We start from the raw sequence: 18,791 nt of genomic DNA, 5'->3' as shown, positions 1-18,791 counted from the left end.
ATGTGTGGATGGAAATTTAATGCCTTGGCCTCTCTTTTTTATGGCATTCGCCGCTATTCACTCCGGCTACTTCCTCCACAAGAAAGGGAATTATTTATTTAAAGGGCAGCTCTTTTCTCCACCCACCGAAAAGTTAGGCGACGAAGGCAAGGATCCGTGGGTACATAATGTATGCTCTTGTGTGATCACATATTTGATGTTGCGTCAGAAGATGGAATTAGGGCCTATGGAGAGGCATGAGATTGTAATTTAATTTCAAAGAAAAAGGAATTATCATAAATATGCAATTTTCCACCCAGAGAATCCGTTCAAGAGCTCAAGGCGCAATGAATTCGGAGACTTTTAATGTCGTTGCAGAAGAGATTAATCTCCTTTGTCCACCCAAAAAAAAAACCAATTTGAGGAATGGCAGAGAACATGATTATTACCTTTTCTGTCGGCGTTATCCAAAATTCAGCTGCCCATCTCCAATAAAATCCATATTGTGTCCCTTTTGCGCTGTCTTAGGAGGAGCAATTCGACTGCACTGCTGAATCACTGCACATATTTACTCCTTCGCAATTCAACATTGTTTTACCACACTTGGCTTCCGTCACCACAATTTATTTGCACGCGTGCTCTTTGCTCACTTGTGATCTCTTTTTATGTGTATATTTACTTTAGCATTTGGTGTGTGTGGTGCACTTGACACGAGAAGTTGGACAGAAATAGAATCCTCTGCCAGTCATTTTCACATCCATCCTGAGTCGGCTGGCGAAGGGAGGAGATAGATAAGAGTGATGGGGAAATGGAGTTGATTTGCTCCATTCACGCCCGCACAATATCAATTGTGGCCAAGAGCACACGCAGAAACATCCGCAGCTTTGCATGACATGTTTCGGCTGCGCTTCACCCACACACGGCCTTCGCAGCCCTTCTCACTTCGGTCACTCCTTCGCCTTCTGGCGAAATGACATTCTATTGAGGGACTCTGAGCCCAACCCACTCGTCAGACAACATAGAAAACCTCAATCACGTTCAATACTTTCCTCCATCTGAATAGCGCTCAAGCGCCAAAAGCTTTATGTAAAGAAGGAAAAAAGCTCTCGATAAGCCTGGAAAATCTAATAGCATCTGTGATTCTTGCTTCGCAGTATTCTGGCTGAGTCTCTTGTGTGAATGTTGAGTCAAATTACGAAAATTGACTAACATTTATTCAATTTATTACAGCGTATATGAACTTGAACATTAATTAACACTGGAAAGCTTGAGAATAATTGGACAATTGGGATTTCTGATCGGAATTACTTAGGTGCAATACATGACAAGCTGAGACTCAAAAAAGCTGAATAATTGCTGTTTAAATTTGAATTGCAGAATGTTTGTGTTGAAGAAAACTCATTGAACGACCCCAAAATGCACTTTCTGTGTAAACAAATGATCATCAAAAACTTTTAAATTTCACATTTAAACCTCACATGTGAGACGTTCGTGGCTTTTCTTGAGGAAAGCGAAATGTCCTGAGTAAACTTTATTCACAAATTGCGATCAAAGCTCACCGTGTTTGCGAGTGATTTTCCTTTCCGCGCTTCAATTTCTCTACTGAAGCGAAGATGAGCTCTTCAAACTCAGAAGAAATCAATTATTTTATGCAAATTAAGTGAATTGAGAGAAGTCAATGCAATTTTTTTTTCTGAATTTTGTGCGCTTTGTCACTAAAACCATGAGTTTTCCAAATTTATGCGGATCCCAGCATATTTGAGGCGCTGAATTGAAGGCTTTTCACCCGTTCCTCGAGCGTCACATCTTTCACAAATGGACGCTCCAGCGCTGAAATCAATGCCCGTGATGAGTTGTTTTGGTGATTTGGATGTAAATACGGTGATGAAATTGATATTATTGAACCACTGCCAAGTATAGTGGCGCGTCCCTCTGCATGGCACACCATTGAATGGGGTGGAAAATGCACGGTGGAGGGAAAGACATCCATTCGGATGCTATTTTTGCCAGCGAGAGACATTTTCTCGCAGATTTGTAGTTGGAAAATGAGACAATTTGGACTGGCTCCCCTCGAGGCAATTTCGATGCCATTAATCAAACGCCCTGTAAATTTCAAAGCACCCCAACAACTCGTCAGGCTCCGCCGCCGCCGCTGGTAGCAGTCGGGGTGGTCTTGGGGCCGTGGAGAAGTGGTTAAGACAAATTCGGGGCTGTTATGCCTCGAAATTGGTGTGTCCGAGTTGTAATTATTGATAGAGTTGTTTTGAAATATATCGACGGGTTGGGGTGAAGGCTTCGGGTGGGGGAAGGGCCGCAGCGGGTGGTCGGCAGGGGGCTGAGAGAGGCCTGAAAGGTTGCCTGAATGAGGCTGCAGAGTGCGGGGATCAATATTTATGATATTGAGGAATGGAAATAAGTAAAGCATACGCATTTAGCACCTGACCGTCCCACTGCCAACCACTGTGGGCGCTCCGGCCCCCAGTGAGAAGGAACAGAACCAACACACAGAACGTGAACCCCTACGTTTGTCGCTCCCAATTGATTTTCCCTCCCCCGCGCGCCCATGGCATGAAACTGAGGAATTCCACTTTGCCTTTTTCACACACACACCGCAACTTACACTTTCTACATCTACATTTTTTCACGACATCTTTTTTCCACCATTGAACACCAGAATTAGCACCATTGAGTAGCCCCTCGACTGCAGCCACCCACGAGTGCAATCAGGATATTCCAGGGAGGCGCTGCTCCCCGCGAAAAGCCCCCGCAACGTCACACAGGCTCGCTCCTCTGCCCTCCTTGCAGCTCCACTTGGGGGTGTTGGTGGGTTGTGTGTACTCCGCGCGCACAGCGAACGTCCGACCACACGGAAATTCTACCTCGAACTGACTATGACAAAAATGGCCGATGTGTGGAAAAAGGCATTTCGGGGTGCCACACGCGAGGGATGTTTTCCACACAGCTGCGCCCTGGCGACGCGCCACAAAAGAGGGGAAATGGGATTCAAATTGAAAGCCCCACGTTCCACTCAGTACTGCAACGTTCTCGGAAGCTAATGAGATAATGGTCTTAGATTTGCTCACAAATCAGGATATGGTAGAATTGTATTGCAAACACTGCACGAAATGCCACACTATAAATCAGTGTCCTTCCAAAGATTATGCACAAAAGTGTCGAAAGTGTGATGATGTTCATTCTATGAATTATTTTGCAATTGCTTAAGGCTTTCTTTACTTTCTTTTTCTAAGTTATTTCGATATTACTGATTAACTGCGATCAGACACTCAAAAGACGCACTCTTTATTTCCTGCTAACAATTCACAACACTTAATCTCATTCACTGCTTCTCTGTTTGATTATTCCCCAATAAAACCAAACCGACAGACGAAAAATATACTTAAGGTTTTTTCCACAGAAAAAACACGTTAAATTTCTTGAATTTCTTTATCTTGAAATCAGTTCTTAGTGTACAAAAAAAGCGCTTCTTCTGTGAATTGGGCGAATTGTGAGTTTCATTTTAATACAACGTGATATTGACTTCTAAGAAATGATAACGCTTCTCTGATCTTGACGCCTTATAAGCACATCGGCATATTTAGTGGGTTCAGTTGCTCAAGAGTTCTCGCAATGTTTCCAAAGTTTGTATTTTACGCAGTTTTCTTGGCGATCTTCTTCGGCGATCTCGTGCTAATGCGAAAGGTGCTGAAGTGCTACACTTGTGATACCACTGATTTCGCTGATGGCAACTACAGACGCTGCGACGACAAACTCACTAAAATGCACGTTGATTCGTGCTTTATAAATGAAGATTATGAAACTATGGAAGATTACGCTTGCTATCGAACTGTCTTCTATCGTAAGTCGATAGTTTGAGAGATAATTACTATTTGCAATAACTTGAGGATTTCTTCTGTTAGATAAAGACGATGGAATCATCATTCAGAGAGGCTGTGAACTGAAAAATATCTGCGACGAGTGGGTTGCTCATCTCAATATTGCCAGAGATCACAAATTTCTTGTTCTCGAGTGTGCAATTTGCAACACAAGTCGATGCGATCCTAAAATCGAGCCAACAAGTAAGAATTCTTCTGGGGAAGAATAAATCGAAGGAATAAAGAATTGTACATTTTCAGGCGGATGGATTGCTCAGGAGAGAAGACACGGCAGAAAAGGTCGGCGGAGAAATTACTACGCCACCAATGGAACTTCGCAACATCGTTAGATTATAATAAATGCAGTTGTAATATAGCTGAGGCTTTTCCCCACCAATATTAAGCGCTCAATGCGAACCTTTGTAGAGTAATACTCGTGTCAACCATTATGCATTCAGAGCCTTGTTCTACAATTCAAATTAATATCACTTTGCCTAGAGCACGAGCTAAAGGAGCGAAAGTGAATTTGAGGGAGAGCGAGGATGTCAAGAAAATTAAAATGACAGCACTATAGGCAGGCAAAGCACTTAATCTCACCTGAATTGGTGCCATTCAAGGGTACATTTTCGTGTGACTTTGCCATTGTCGCCGTGCGCGAAGAAGGAACAATTTTCTCCACGTGTGCGTGTCACCTTCACAAAAATCCACCCTTCGACTGATTCCGCGCAATTTTACTCTGACCTATTTGCCACTGTCTTTCCTTCGCCTGGAGCTCTAACCTTCACCTTACCTTCACCCTTTTGTGGCCCACATCCGCCCTGCGCCGCAAAATCAATTCCTCCCGTTCTGGCGAGATGTGCGGAACTGGATCACGGAGATGCAGCGTTCACTTTGTAAATTGGAAAACTTTCCTTTGCTCGCCGCCTCTTGACTGCGCGGCGAGCAATTACGGACATCGCCAAGGGTTCTCTACACTTGATTAATTTGGCCGATAATGACTTGAAGAGCCACTGTCTTCACCTCCGTTTTCACTCTGAACACTTATTAATTTCGTTACGCGGCACGGAATAAAGTCAATTTTCATCCAATGAATTTTGTCTAACCACGAATTCAGTTAATCTAGAATTAATTTGTGATAAAGCTTTCTTTTCTGTTCTTATTCATAACACAGTAACACTTTAAAATATTACTGAAGTTAACAATGTAAAATTCATTTCAAAATTATATTCCAACATACCCAAATTCAATATTTGCAAATAATTCTGATGAAAAATTACAATATTGCGGCACAAAACTCACATTCATCAGTGCGTTGAAGTATCAAATCAAATCCCCGAGAAAACCCATACTTTTTACCTCATTGATAACATCCATCATGTAATTCTCCGGTGTATTTTCTCGTGTGTGTTTCTCAAAAATACGTGATGAAAGCATCTTGTAGACGGAGGGAGACTGTTTGACCCAGTAACAATCCGCCCATTATTGATGGCGGAAATGAAGTGGAAGAATAAAAGTCATTTTTCATATTTTCTTTCCTCTCCACGAGATTCATTCGCGCGCTATCATTACAAATATCTACAAAGGAAACGTGGCGCTTTTCTTCGCATTTTTTTCTCTCTCTCTCTCTCCACTCGAGAGTAAAAAGTACAAATTGTATATTATTAAAAAAAAATTTGTCATAAATAAGTGTCTATACAAAAAGAGATAACAACTGTTAAGAGGCGTGCAATGCTGTCTTGTGTGTCTACTTAAGATATATTAACTTCATTGTTGCATTAGTCATTAATTTGTCACTTTGCACTTTGAGTATTTCCTCCTTTCGCGCGCGCGCGCGAAGGAAAGTCCGCTTTAAGTACTTTAAGACAGCGCCGGAAGTCAGGCGCTGTCGTCCTTTTTCGGGCGCAAGATGAAGTTGAGGTTGTGCGCCGTGTTCACGGCGTAGTACACGTTCGCGCTGGCGGGCATCACGAGCTCACGATCCGGCAGCACCTGCGCCAGCGTGTACTTGTCCGGGTCGCCCTCGAGCGTCAGCTTCATCATGGCGTTGCGGATGACTTGCGGCGTGCGCTCGTTGTTGCCCAGCATAATACTCTTGTACAGCACGATGCCGTCCAGCTCCACGTTCTCCGTCTCGTACGTCACGCGGATGATGTAGAAGTCCGGCGAGGGATTCTTCATGGGCGAGTTCTGCACCAGCTGCGCATTTATGTGAGAGGCTTTGGTTTGGCTTGACTGGTTCTTCTGCTGCCCACTCGACGTGCTCGACGACTCCAGTGACAGCGACGACGTGCTGCTGGCGGCCGACATTATCGACGCGTTCGGCGGCGTCGCATCTCTGTCCAAGGAGTTGTTGCGGGAACTGCAAGACAGTGTCAGGAAGGGTTTAAGTACTCGCAATATTCCTTTCTTTCTTGGAAAATGCTTCACACCATTTCAGAAAATAGTAAAAAATCATTCTAGATTTCATATTCTGGAAAGTTCAGACTCTTAAAGTCTCAATCAATTAATTTAGTGAAAAGCATTGTTTTTAAAAAAAAATCTCTCAAACTTATTTAAAGTCATTCAGTGAAGAACTTTCAGGATATTTGCTACACTCTTCACGAGTTTTCTGAGCGAAAATCAAGTGATTTGCACAATGGAAAGATCAACAAAGATAAGAAACTGTGCAAGACGTCATTATATCGGGAGTGAAGCAACCTGTTGAAACGCTAATCCGGCAGGATTTGCTAATAAGCTCAAAATCCCCATCAAACCTACTATGAAAATGAATTTAAATAGGACATTCCATCATAGATAAAGCAGAGGCAGAATTTCGGGCATTGCCAAGTCACAAATCCCAATGGAGAGCTTCGCACCTTGGCGTGGAGTTGTTGAAATCACAGTAGAACTGGGATCCTGCTCCTGAGCTTGAGTTGGAGGCGATGGAATCGCTCTTCTTGTGGCCCTGCGACGCCTTCTTCGTCTCCGTGGGCGGCTCCAGGATGCACGACAGATTGTGCGCCTCCTTCTCGTCGAGCACCAGCAGCGAGGCAAACCAGCGATCGAAGAGCGCGTCCTCGGGCAGGTGATATGCATTGGCGGCGCCCTGCAGCAGCTTGATCTGCGCCAGCACCTCGAACTCCTTGCGGCGCTTGTCGAAGTTGATCAGGCCGTCGGCGATGGTGTCGGGAATGGCAGCGTGAATCATCGTGAGGTCCGTGAGGAAGGTGCCGAGGTACGGAATGGTGCCGTGGCTGATGTGTGTGTTCTGTTTCTGGAACACCTTCTGCAGGTGCCGATCATTCTGGCCCGCCGTGTCCGCGAACTTGGCCGTGCCCTCGCGCATCAGCACCTCACGCTGGGCGCACGCATTGTTGTCCTCCGAGAAGATGCGCGCCAGCTCATTGAACAACTCCAGCTTCTCACGCACGAGCGCCGCCCACGTCTTGGACAGACGGTAGATCGCGTTGGACTGCAGCCCGGACACAATCGCCTTCAGCGAGGAGAAGTTCTTGAGAATCCGCAGCTCCTGTGCGATGTCAATCCACGTGGCGATGATCAGAGCGCGCTCCTGCAAATGCACAAAGGACATTAACATTCACAAAATAAACTACCAATCACCTATCAAATTATTCCACTTCATCACCCACAATTCACCTCCGTTGGCACAAGTGCTTCGCTACTGACCTGCGGTTTCAGTCTGGGTTCGACTAGAACACTCGAGATGACACGAAACGATACAGCATTGAATTGAGTGACTGTGGCCAACACAGTGTTCGCCTCATGCTTGTCCTTTCGTGACCAAATCGCTCCGAGGCACTGGTGTGGCACCAGACGCTTGAACAATTCCTGCAAAGACGGAGAGTGTGTTAATGAAAAGAGATAATATGTTTGCATTTCCGCATGGATAGCATCATCATGGAATGCTGTCCGCATGGCATTTTGCCATTGCCGACTTCGTGTTCATCCAAGCTGTCGGGCTCAAATAAATGTGTCCTCAAGGGATTTCATGTCTGAACAGATAACACAGCAAAGAATAAAGCAACACGTGCATTCTAGCACTGATATTGTCAACTGTCTTTCACAATTCAACATCCTGCGATGTTCATTAAGCTATGTGTTTATGAAACAATGCGCTTTAGTTAGAATTCTACTCTCTTTGGACACTATACTTCTGTTTATAGCTTTTCCATGAATTATTGCCCTTGAACAGAGCCAGAAAATAGTCTTAAAGGATGGGTGAAATGCTTGAATGAGCTTCAGAAGCTCTTCTGGCACTCCTTACCATATCCATCCGAGTGAGTTGCTCCGCGAAGTGCTTCACGGGCACATGCGGGAATCTGTACGAGTGCAGGATGTGCAGCTGCGGCACGCGGAAGGCGGGCGTGAGGCACAGCGTGCCGAACTGGTCCGTGAGGTCCAGACCGTCCTGCGACGACCACGACCGGATCTGCTGGTGGCTCTTCAGACGACTCAGCCTGTCCAGTCGCAGCGCCGCTTTCATGTGCACCTCCGAGTTGGGCAGCCGCTTGGCCGTGAACGTGAGCAGGCGCTGCAGATTGCTGGCCTCCCAGTCCTCCGGGTATCCATCCAACCACACGTGCAGCGCCGATACGAGGCTCTTCTTGTGCTCCGCCGACACGGCGTCCGAGTGCAGCGGCTCAGCGTGCAGGCGCTCGTAGCGCGCCAGCAACAACTCCAGCACCTTCTCGGGCTGCGCGAAGGTGCGATAAGTGGCCATGAAGACATTGATGAAGGTGCTCTCCAGCTCGCCATCGTCAGTGGCCAGAGCCTCCACGAGGCGCGGAAGAGTGGCGGCCTTTATGAAGCGCACACGCACCGTTTCCCACTCCAGGTGCGAGATATCGTCATCGGAGTCTTGCTGCAATTGCACCCAATTACATTAGTGATCTCAGCCATATTATCTCCCGCATTGGCACAAGTTCAACACTTACGCTGCTCGCGCTGGGCGTGGGCCGATGGTAGCGCACCTTCTTGAGATACACCGTGAAAATGGCATCCTTCTCGCGCTCCTCACCCCATAACCGCCACGTGGGCTGCTGGAAGAAAGTGAGCAATGATTATTCGTCTGCAAGTGTGGTCATTTCACTGCCGTACAAGAGCAGAGCGATTTCAGAGCCTCCAAAAATTTTATTCTAGGGGAAAATCGAGCGCTTACGGACGGTTTTTCGAAAAGCAGCAGAAAAGCGTCAAGCTTTAAATTGCAATAAAATATATGTTTACCATTAAAATGTCTCTGTTATATTATGTTGATGTTTAGAGGTGAATTTCATCTATATTGTCGTCCTGTTCTTTTATCAAAATACCTCGCATTCCCCTAAATTGATTTCTTCAGTGCCAAAATCCTGCTCAAAGTGTCGCTTAATGTAAATTTCATTCAAATGTCTCGCGAATTTATTGAACTTCTCGCCAAGTCAGGGATTTTTACGTATTCAGCGGAGGTTCAAAAAACTCACATTGCATTGAAAAGGCACACATTTTCCGTATATTTCGCTCGTGACCAAAGTTTCACGCAATCTTATCACATGAAATACATGGTTGAGATTTCCTAATGTAATGATTCTTCACAGTATCAGTTTTTGGCAGAAATGTTGACTTTATCTTTTCTTAGAAATGATCAAAACACACTTTACCCAGCCTCAAGAGCAGATAACCATATTTCGCTATTTATTAATGCTCGAGGGCGTCAAAAGGAGGTCAACGAGACACATTTTTTCTGTCTCTCCGCCGAATTTCGACGGAATGGAAAAGTAGCAACAAACAGACTTTGAGAATCAACACAGTTTTGCATTTGCTGGTGGAAAGTGAACAACCTTTTCCAGCTGGTTGACGGCCAAAAAAGGCCTTAACTGAGAAGGCACACTCTTAGGAATTCCTTCCACAAACACGTGCTTTCATTGTGCATTTATTGAGGAGGAACATTAAATGTTATGGCGAATTTTATTCATTCACATCCCTCACGTCTTTATGCTCAAACTCGAAAGCTTGTGCACACAAACTTCTCTCCGCCGTGAAGAATTTCTACTCTAAGTGCGCCCAAGAAAGTTAGAATCTTCTCATGTGTCTGTGGATTGTTTTTCGTGAAAAACTCCCCGGAGAATTTATAGTGACGGGAGAAAAATAGGAGAACAATGGAATTGACGATAGTCTTTTTCTCCCATTTCAGCATTTGACGTAGAAAAAGCATCGCTTCAGTGCTCATAATAATGGCACACGTTCTTATACTTTAATTCACTCAAGACACTCTCAAAACGCCCTGTGACTCATGCTAGAGTCATAAAATGTAGTTGGATTTTCATGCTAACTTTCAAAGTCAATTAATTTAATTACATTTTCCCCAGAATCTCATTTTCAATTCAACTTTCAGTCCTTGCTTTGCCATCTTTACCGTTTCTATTCTGACTTGCAAGTCAGAATTCGTCAGCAGAAGGGCATGAAAGAAGACAAAGCAGCGTAGAATAGCTGTTCTAGAGAATGTCTTCAAATTGAGCAAGTAAAAATTTAGCACTTGATTACTGTGATGATAAAAATGCTGAAATAATCAGTTCAAACTAGAAACTGAGGGGGCGGAGCCTACAAATGGGCGGGGTTTTAGATAATACTCCTCTTGTGCAGACCAATCAACAAGTGTCGAAGTATTAGTCAATTCAATTACTCATTCAGTCACTGAATTTCAGTCTAGTGTTAAGTTGCAAAGCAATTAACATGGAAACACTGATTCGATCTCATTAAGAACTCTTCTAATTTCTCATCCAATACGGTGAAAAATTGCTGTGAATTTATGAAAGTAAGCCCTTAATATTTGGCAATAAGTAGAGCAGTAAAACATCTTCTGGGTGAGAAGATAATGCGGAAAATTCGCTTACTGCAAACACCATCAAACTCAACTACTATTATCACAATTAAAATAAAATATTGCAGAGGGAAGGTAAATACATGGAAAATCACACCGTGAGACTACTTTATTTTATACATGGTAAATTATTCTCCGCATGTTCTGCTTCACAGATCTGAAAATTGACGACAAGAGCGAGAGAGAGATTTCGATGCTGATGTTACATAACCGTCGCTATTTTCATTGTAACCGCGTACAGAGTTTCTTTCAACGGTTGACTTTTAGCATAAAAGTGGGCACAACAAATTGCTAATCATTGCGTCATGATTGCAGTGTTGAATAGAGACGCACGCAAATCCTCTGCCGTCGAGAATGCAAAAAGAGTATCATCATGATTGCTGTATTACCTTCACATACCACTTTGTTGTCCTCTCGGGAGCGTTTCTTTTCGGCAAGCGAATTGACGCTTTGCACGGACAGAAGCACTTGAAGCCAAAGTCACTCTTCAGCAGCAAATCTTGATCGTCGCGCGTGGAGAGCAGCTGATGAGTGCATTTCTGTGCTATCAACTTTGTCTTCTCCGTGATATTTTGAATAGTGTCACTCGAGGCACAAAACATTTACTCATATATATATGCTTATTCTTCTGCCGAGAAATCACACATTCTATCTCAAACTCGCGCAAAGGTGAGGAATTATCAAGAGACGCAATTCTATTCGACTTCCCCAACAATGTGTTAAGTCGACACTGAAGCGAAAGGAGTTTTAAATTTTAATTCCATTCAAATGTATTACGAGGCACGCTCAGAGAGACAAGCGAAGATTATTTATTCAACAAAGGCTTGTGCAAGAACACACGAAAAATCTTGGGCTTGGAACAGATAAAATGTTTCTTCTTGCTCGCGAAAAAAAGAGGCATTAGTCAGTCACTGAAAAACGAGGTGTTTTCCATCTATTGCGCGAAAAGTATACAAAGGAATTCACCATGAGATCAATTTTCAGTGAATAAAGGACAAATATTGAACAAAGAATTCAACACGAGTAACAAATTTACACCCATTCAATTCAAGAAAGGCAAATTGCAAACATCAGTCGATTTTATTTCCAGAGTCTCAACTCGTGTGTAACTGTCGAAAAATGAGGGTAAAACGGTGGAAATACTTGTCAATAGACGCATTTTTGAGATGAATTGTATCGAAATTGACATTAGTTTGTTAGTCATTCATAAGTAAATGAAGGTTGTCTTCATTGACTACTTTTTATACTCTTAATATAGAATTAAAGGGCTTAAGTGGTTAAGAATTAAAGTGAAATAGATACTATTTTGATATAAAATTAAGATAATCTTAAGCAAAATTATTATTTTTCTTATATCTTAAGGATTTTATTGGTTTTATTATTAAACATATTTGATTGAAAACAAAGGATTTGGAACATTTTATTTATTTCAAAAATTCTAAAACTCACGAAGACTCAGTTTCGAACGAACACGTAGATTTATAACAAGTATTTTGCATGCTTAAATATTCAGTGAATTCTTCTGAATTCTTCAGTGAAACCTTCGTTTCTCTGAGTACACTGATGGTGTCATAAATTCGCGTCTTTTTATCCATTTAACCAGCAAAAAGTTAATGGTATTTACAACAATTAATGCCGTAATCCAATAGCAACTTGTCTCTGTGTGAGAAGCTCACTGTGTGTTGATAACAGACACATAATTGTTTTTTAACTCTTCACGAGCAAAACAGAAATAAACCCAAGTTCTCGCGACGTCAAATAAAGGTGAGTCACGGTTTTGCCGTCTCATTACACACACACACACAGGGAACAAGCGCGGGTATTTCCACATTAAAAACATCGCAATTGTCACGTGTTCAAGCCACCGCCAATTTGCAATTGCAGCTGCAAATTGTCCTCAAGTGGCCGTGGCGAAGGTATGGAAAATCATGAATGATAAAAGTGCTGAAGACAGGAATTGTTTGCAATTGAGTCAATAACCCTAACGCACAGTGAGGTAGTCAGAGAATAATCGATTTGTCGAGGGTGAAAATATACCCTTTTCCCGACGCACAGACACACAGGAAAATGAGAGGAGAGTGTTGGATTCAAGGGCGACGAGGAGTTCCTGTGAATCATGGAGAATGGAAGAGTGGAGAAAAATCGATAAATCCCGCATGGGAAATTCACTTTTCCGCACCCAGATTTCACTATGATTGCCTCATTTGTCTCCCCTTCGTGCAAATACGCCAAATATTCACCTATGCTTCACCTAAATAATCACTCTAAATACCAAAAGGTGCTTCGGAAGAACGACGAGCTGAAAATAGTGCGGCAGTTGTTATTTCTTTTTCTTCTATTTCTGACGACACGGAACACAGAGTGGGGAAAAACTGCATAAATTTGCAATATAAAGTGAAAATCAAGCACGGAACAAATATCCAAGGTGTGCTGAAGAGGAACACAAACCGAGAGACGGAAATGAGGAGCCGCGCGACGTGAACAGATTCACTCTAGAAGCCGGTCAGACAGTGACTAAACGCCACACACAGAGTTGAAAGCAGAGCGAGTCTCGCTGAACTCTCGCACGCATGGAAATGATGAAAAACCCTCGCCATGCTATCTAATCATGGCCTTTGCCAATGTGTGTGTGCACAGTTAATTTTACTATGTTCTGTCAGTACTTCACCGCGAAAAGCGACACTTTTTTTTATTGCTCCGCTGGATTTTACACAGTAAATTACTCGCACTCAATTGGGAGTCAAGTTCACCAACTCTTCCCCATCAGAAGCCACTTTAATTTATGGACTCCGCAGTGGCCATCAAAGAGGGGAAGAGACTTTAGTCTCTCCATCCAAATCACTCACGCAAAACTTGCCCGAGAATTTTCAACCTAAAACGACTAATTAATCGCCCGTAATTGCACTTAATGCTTCACACACTTCCATATTGAGCTAAATTTACGCAGACTTGGAGAAATAAAGTAAATGTCGAGACTTAAATCCCCTCAAATAGATCAAAATAACACACGAGAGATGATGAAGAGTCACTCTGTGTCGTCATGCTTTGTCGGTTGTGACGCCCAAACTCCCTTTTCTGGCGGAGGGAATTTATTTTTACCCACTGAAAAAATGCCATTTTCCTCAGCTTTTCCCATTGTAACAAAATCACACACACGGCGTCTTTTGCATTGAGCTCAAAGCGAGAGGCAATTGAGAGTTTCACAAAAATTCTAACTGCAGCACAAGTATTTCTTCACACTCGCCTTGAAACACTTTGCAAGGTGCCTTCGAGATGCAGCAATAAATGGTCGATGTTTTACGTGTTTGCAAATTGATGGATTTTTCTGTTACACCAATTCACGTGCAGATTGCAGGGTTTGAATGAAGAAAACATCATGGAGAAGATGTACAGTTGCTGGAGAGAGAATAGAGCAACGTCCAAATATCCAATTTGGAAAAATGCTAAAACATTGGTTAAACGAACTTTTATTGAAGAATTCGTAAGATAGAATCTAAGACTGCAAATATGATAAGAAAGTCATTTGAAAAATGCTTCCAAAAACATTGATTATTTCACTGTAAGTCATAATTATATTTACAAAAACTCAACGTTTTGCTCGATGAACTTGAATTTTCTGAGAAAAAAACAATGCTTAACATCCAGTATTATTAAATGTTCTCGTGTAAAAGTGCAAACAAAAGTAGCCCTGATAGCGTGCAATACATTTGATTGCACGCTGTATCGACAGTTATTTTGAGCACTAGTCATCAATGAAGACAACATCTTTAACGGAAATGCACTTTTCTTTGTAAATCGATAAAACTGCCTCACTTTGGAGGACAATTAACTGCAATGCGATAAGTGAAGAGTTCACTTTCGAGGTCTTCCAGAGCGTGCAAAACTTCTTTGTGTGTGTCTTCTGGAACAAAAAGCTAATAGGAAAATGGAATTTCTCATGCGGGACAGTTTTCCTGTCTGTGCTTGTCATGCTGTCGGAATTCACACTTTAGGTCAGACGATTGTGCTTCGGCACTCTTGGCATGGCAGCTATGCTAAATCACACAATCGGAATCTGATTCTATTTTCTGCGCCAGTGAAAGTCAAATAGTTACTGCTGCACATGATAAAAAAAAGCGGCGTGCAATTTCCCAATCGTGTTTACCCCAAGAAGTCACAGAGAATGTGGGCTGAGCGTTAAACCCTGCATTTTGAAAACAATAATAACGAAGCGCGCGCGCGGCTTTGAATTTTGTAACTTGACATTGAAAATGTTCGCCGTATTTTTCCCCTTTACATTTTCCACGTTATTAGCATTAAAAATGCACAAATGGAGCCACGAGCCAGTGCACGAAGGAAAAGTGTTATCAGTGACTCTGCGCCACGGCTCTTTGGCTTGATTAATGAGCGTTTGTGGCGTGGAAGCAATAAAAGGCGCGCTGGAATGAATTAGAGAAAATATATTTCACACTTTGAGCCCACTTTGAGGTCCATCGTGAAAAGCTGTGAAGTGCGACGCTGGCGACAGTCATAATTTCATTACGAGCGCTTCTTGAGGCCAAAGACTGCTAATTTGATCAATTATCAATTGGCAATTATATAATTGAATTTAACAAGTTAGAGGCACTCGCAATTGCGCACGCCGTCTCGAGAGCCTAAAAATATACTCACAACTCTGAGAAGTGTGAGAATGAAGTGCCATATTTTTGAGAATTGCTCGCACGATGGCGGAATTCAGATGTTTACAAAATGCTCAAAACGCGAGATGAAATTCCTAATTTTATGACTTTTCGGTGCGTGTTTTCCTTTCTTTTCCCCAAACTGAAATTCCTCCTCATATTCGGTCCGGGAAAAAGCAACGAGAAACACCTGGACTTGTGGATTTGCCAACTCTCTCTCTCTCTCTATTTTTGATGGCTTTTCTGCCAGCAAAGTAGATTTCACATTATCAAGACACTCGACGTGAGCATTAATGTGCGAATGAGCAAACGAATGAGAAAGATAATTTGCCTCTTTTTTTGTCGGGAAATGCGATGGAAACTGATCTTTTTTTCTCTCTGCGTACAGCAATAAACTTTCACTACTCAAAACATACATTTAGTATAATTCATGAGGGTTCGAGCGCAGATCCATTCATAAATTGTTCTGTTTCTTTTCGTAAATATTGTTCGTCTGAGTGCAATAAAAAGCATTTATGAAAAATCGAAAGTTTACGTAACGAGGAGAATTTGATGAAAACCATTCGATAAATTTGATGTTCGCGTAAAGTAAGATAAATCATTCCAAAAGATGTAATGCAAAATTGAGAAAAGTAAAGAATTGATAAAAAAATAAGCAAAAGTGTTTCACTGTTAATAAACTTAGTGGAATTTCTAATTTTGTTCTTGCTTTTGCTTGCATTAAAATTACAGATAAACTCTGAGAGTTGAAGAATGATTTTTCTAAGCAAAAACTGGTAGTAAAATCGCAAATGGCAAAAACAATTATTAAAAAATCATTACGAGGAAATTACGCAACATTCCTTATCTAAATTAGCACCTTTAATCGAGATAAGAAGTCAAATCAATTTACTTGCACACGCTTTATGACTTGAAGTATTGAGATTTTCATAATTTTTCCCTCAAAGAAGTAATTTGCTATTTTATGTAATTCACGTGCTCGATGATTTTCCCCTTCGCTTCATGATGCTCAACGTCTAAGCCAGTGAATGAATTGACAATTTTCATCATCACAGTCTCAATAACTTTCAATTTATATACTGTTGAAATTCCATAGCAGAAAGTGGAACGTGGAGAATTCACATTAAATGCGATGGATGTGATATTATTTGCTGTGCGAAGAGATGGATTGGCAAGAAGCTAAAGCATCGTCTTCTCACACACTTTTATACGCAAAAGTCAAATGCTGAGAAGGCGTCAACTTCCCTCCACACAAAAAGAGACACACGGACAAAATGTTATTCAATTTATTTCCATCCATGAAAGAAGAGAGGCTTCGCATGAATTTCAATTTCAAGTGATGGTCTCTTCTCCAAATGTTAATTTCTCTTTAACGAGCCTTTTCAATGCAAAATGCGCTTTTCCTTTTCACCCAACAACCGAAAGTTTGCGCTCACGCCTCGCGGCGAAAATTGCATAAATTGAGATGAATTAGAAGGAATCACGTACCAAACTTTCGGCATCACGACTCATGTTCCGCTGGCGATTCCATGGAGCCTCGTCATTCCGTCATCCATCCAGAGTTGTCCGGACGCGTTGAATTGGCCGCTTTCTGCTCAAGTTTCTGTTGCTGCCTTTCCAACTCTCCTTAAATGTAAGTCACACGCAAATTAAGAGTGATTTGTCACTCGCATTGTCACAATTACACGCTAAATTTGCAATTTCGAGCAACTCTCTGTCGCCTTCCTCCTTCGATCTCGCGTCATTTCTGCACACTTTTGCCAAGGAACTTTTGCTATTTAAACGACCTAAAGCTCGCATAAGCTTGTGTTGTGCATTTTTTCTCTCTGTCTGATGAATTGAGAAATTTCACTCACGCGATCATCCAACATCTCGGGCATACAAAGTGGAGCGCATCCGGTGTCGCGCAGCGGACTTTTCCCCAATCAACGCGGAAATTCCACTTTTTTTTAGAACATCTTATCGGACAATTCGTCAAAGTGATGAATTTGCAAAGAGATATGATAAAAAAGAGTCAAATATGAAGACATCAAGTAAGATTTCAGAACGTTTATCGCGATAATTCTTCATTTCTAACCTGAAAGTGGCTTTTATTGTTAAAATTTGCGAAGAATTCTTCGCTGACAATCAATAAAAAGAAAAAAACCTCATTTTGTAACTCAAGATTAATGAAATTATTAGAAATTTTGATATAAAAAATGTTTTTGATATAGAAACAGACGTAAATCTTTGCAAAATTAGTTTTCTTTACTCTTTAAAAAAAATTGGTTACAAAATTAAATTTTTCGCATATTTAAAAAAAAATATCAAAAAGCTATGAAAAGTAAAAACCATAAACAAATCCAAGAAATCGTGTTTGAGAATTAAAATTAATTTTGCTTCATTTTCTCGGGTCATATGCATTATTGCCGATCAAAAATTGTCTGAAATCAGCATCTGTGAGCACCTGAACCAGCGCACTGTGTGTGTAGGTGCGCGCGAGAAAATGAGACACACAATTGTGGAGAAAAGAAAAATCTCGGCAATTTTCTGCGAAGGCAACAACACACTTTTATGCACACACTAATCGCACTTTATGATGGTTTCTTCACCATCTTTTCTCAGCTTCGTCTTCAGCATTTCTATATCAAATCGGGAGGAATTGTCTTTGACTTTGTGATTAGCACAGAGTGCGAGAAGACGGAGGTGACATAAGAAGGCGACAGGTAAGGAGAGGAAACTGGTGTGGGTGGTTTTCTGGTGTGAGTCAAAATTGGAATGCTTCCCCATTGAATTCTCAAATTCCACCACACACGCACGCAGCATTCTCACGCCGCGCGCGACCATTCTTTGGGCTGCGCGCGATGTTGAAAAGATGGTGAGTGGAAGGATGTTGTAATTGCAAGAAAAATTCACCTTCAGAGCAAAACACCTTTTCTGCCCAGCCGCCGCGCGCTTTCCAAGTGACTTATTCCACTTTATATATTCACTGAATCCACGAAACCATTGACTTCACTTGCACAGCAAAACTTCATGTGATTCTCTCTCTTTTTTTCATTCTCCACAATCTGCTCTCACCTCAGACACCATCATCATGATGACGTCCGCACAGAGAGAATCCGAATGGAAATGTTTGAAGAAAAAAAATCTCCAGCCAACACACACAATCGCAGATCTTCTTTGCCACAGTGCACTGAACAGAGAAATCTCCTATTCACCAGACAATCCACGCATTCCTCAAGCTTCCCAAATCAATTTCCGCCACTTTTCCGATCGCACTGCGCCACTTTTCCACTCCAGGATGCAGCCGAGTTGCTGAGTGTGGCCCAATTTGGGTTCCAAAGTGAAAATCCACCACACAAAGCCGTGAGATTTTCTCTCTGCACAATTCACCTTCCACAGTGCTCGGAACTCTGCACGAAACTGTTTGGAAAAGGTAAAAGTCGCTTA

At 42.1% G+C, this 18,791-nt stretch overlaps 2 protein-coding genes across 14 annotated transcripts in view; both read right to left on the bottom strand.

Annotated features, from left to right (window-relative positions):
- Positions 1-2,776, bottom strand: part of LOC132255888 (uncharacterized) — a 37,529-nt gene extending 34,753 nt beyond the window's left edge. The window contains exons 1-2 of the mRNA XM_059752059.1: positions 2,600-2,776; positions 429-750 (exon numbers count right to left, since the gene is read on the bottom strand). The gene's annotated coding sequence lies outside the window, so the exon portion shown is untranslated. The remainder of the gene's footprint in view (positions 1-428; positions 751-2,599) is intronic.
- Positions 2,777-5,268: 2,492 nt separating this feature from the next.
- Positions 5,269-18,756, bottom strand: LOC132255440 (ral guanine nucleotide dissociation stimulator-like 1). Of its 13 annotated transcripts, none has more exons than XM_059751474.1 (8): positions 13,153-13,206; positions 12,945-13,003; positions 11,094-11,332; positions 8,786-8,890; positions 8,116-8,712; positions 7,518-7,679; positions 6,707-7,401; positions 5,269-6,210 (listed from the first exon to the last, which is right to left on the bottom strand). In XM_059751474.1, the coding sequence occupies exons 3-8, from the start codon at positions 11,304-11,306 to the stop codon at positions 5,727-5,729; spliced, it is 2,256 nt and encodes a 751-aa protein (XP_059607457.1). In that variant the 5' UTR covers positions 11,307-11,332; positions 12,945-13,003; positions 13,153-13,206; the 3' UTR covers positions 5,269-5,726. The 13 variants fall into 13 exon arrangements, with proteins under 13 accessions (XP_059607457.1, XP_059607459.1, XP_059607451.1 ...); XM_059751469.1 differs by having other exon boundaries at positions 5,270-6,210; positions 11,094-11,434; positions 12,945-13,076; positions 13,153-13,235; XM_059751470.1 differs by having other exon boundaries at positions 5,270-6,210; positions 11,094-11,434; positions 13,153-13,220.
- Between the last annotated feature and the right edge of the window lie 35 nt (positions 18,757-18,791).

The sequence above is a fragment of the Phlebotomus argentipes genome, unplaced genomic scaffold (genome assembly GCF_947086385.1).
Source record: "Phlebotomus argentipes unplaced genomic scaffold, Phlebotomus argentipes genome assembly contig_5, whole genome shotgun sequence".
Lineage (NCBI taxonomy): Eukaryota > Metazoa > Arthropoda > Insecta > Diptera > Psychodidae > Phlebotomus > Phlebotomus argentipes.
Note: the sequence above shows the minus strand (reverse complement) of the source record. Positions and strands in the feature narration are given on the sequence as shown.

What these genes read in the sequence shown, in the direction of transcription:
- LOC132255440 (XM_059751469.1), bottom strand. Translation starts at nt 11,306, where the DNA reads ATGTTTTGTGCCTCGAGTGACACTATTCAAAATATCACGGAGAAGACA. An exon ending in CAACAAAGTGGTATGTGAAG is followed by an intron (nt 8,891 to 11,093) that starts GTAATACAGCAA and finishes ACTTTCTTCCAG; the next exon opens with CAGCCCACGTGGCGGTTATG. An exon ending in AACCCAGACTGAAACCGCAG is followed by an intron (nt 7,402 to 7,517) that starts GTCAGTAGCGAA and finishes GTGCATTTGCAG; the next exon opens with GAGCGCGCTCTGATCATCGC.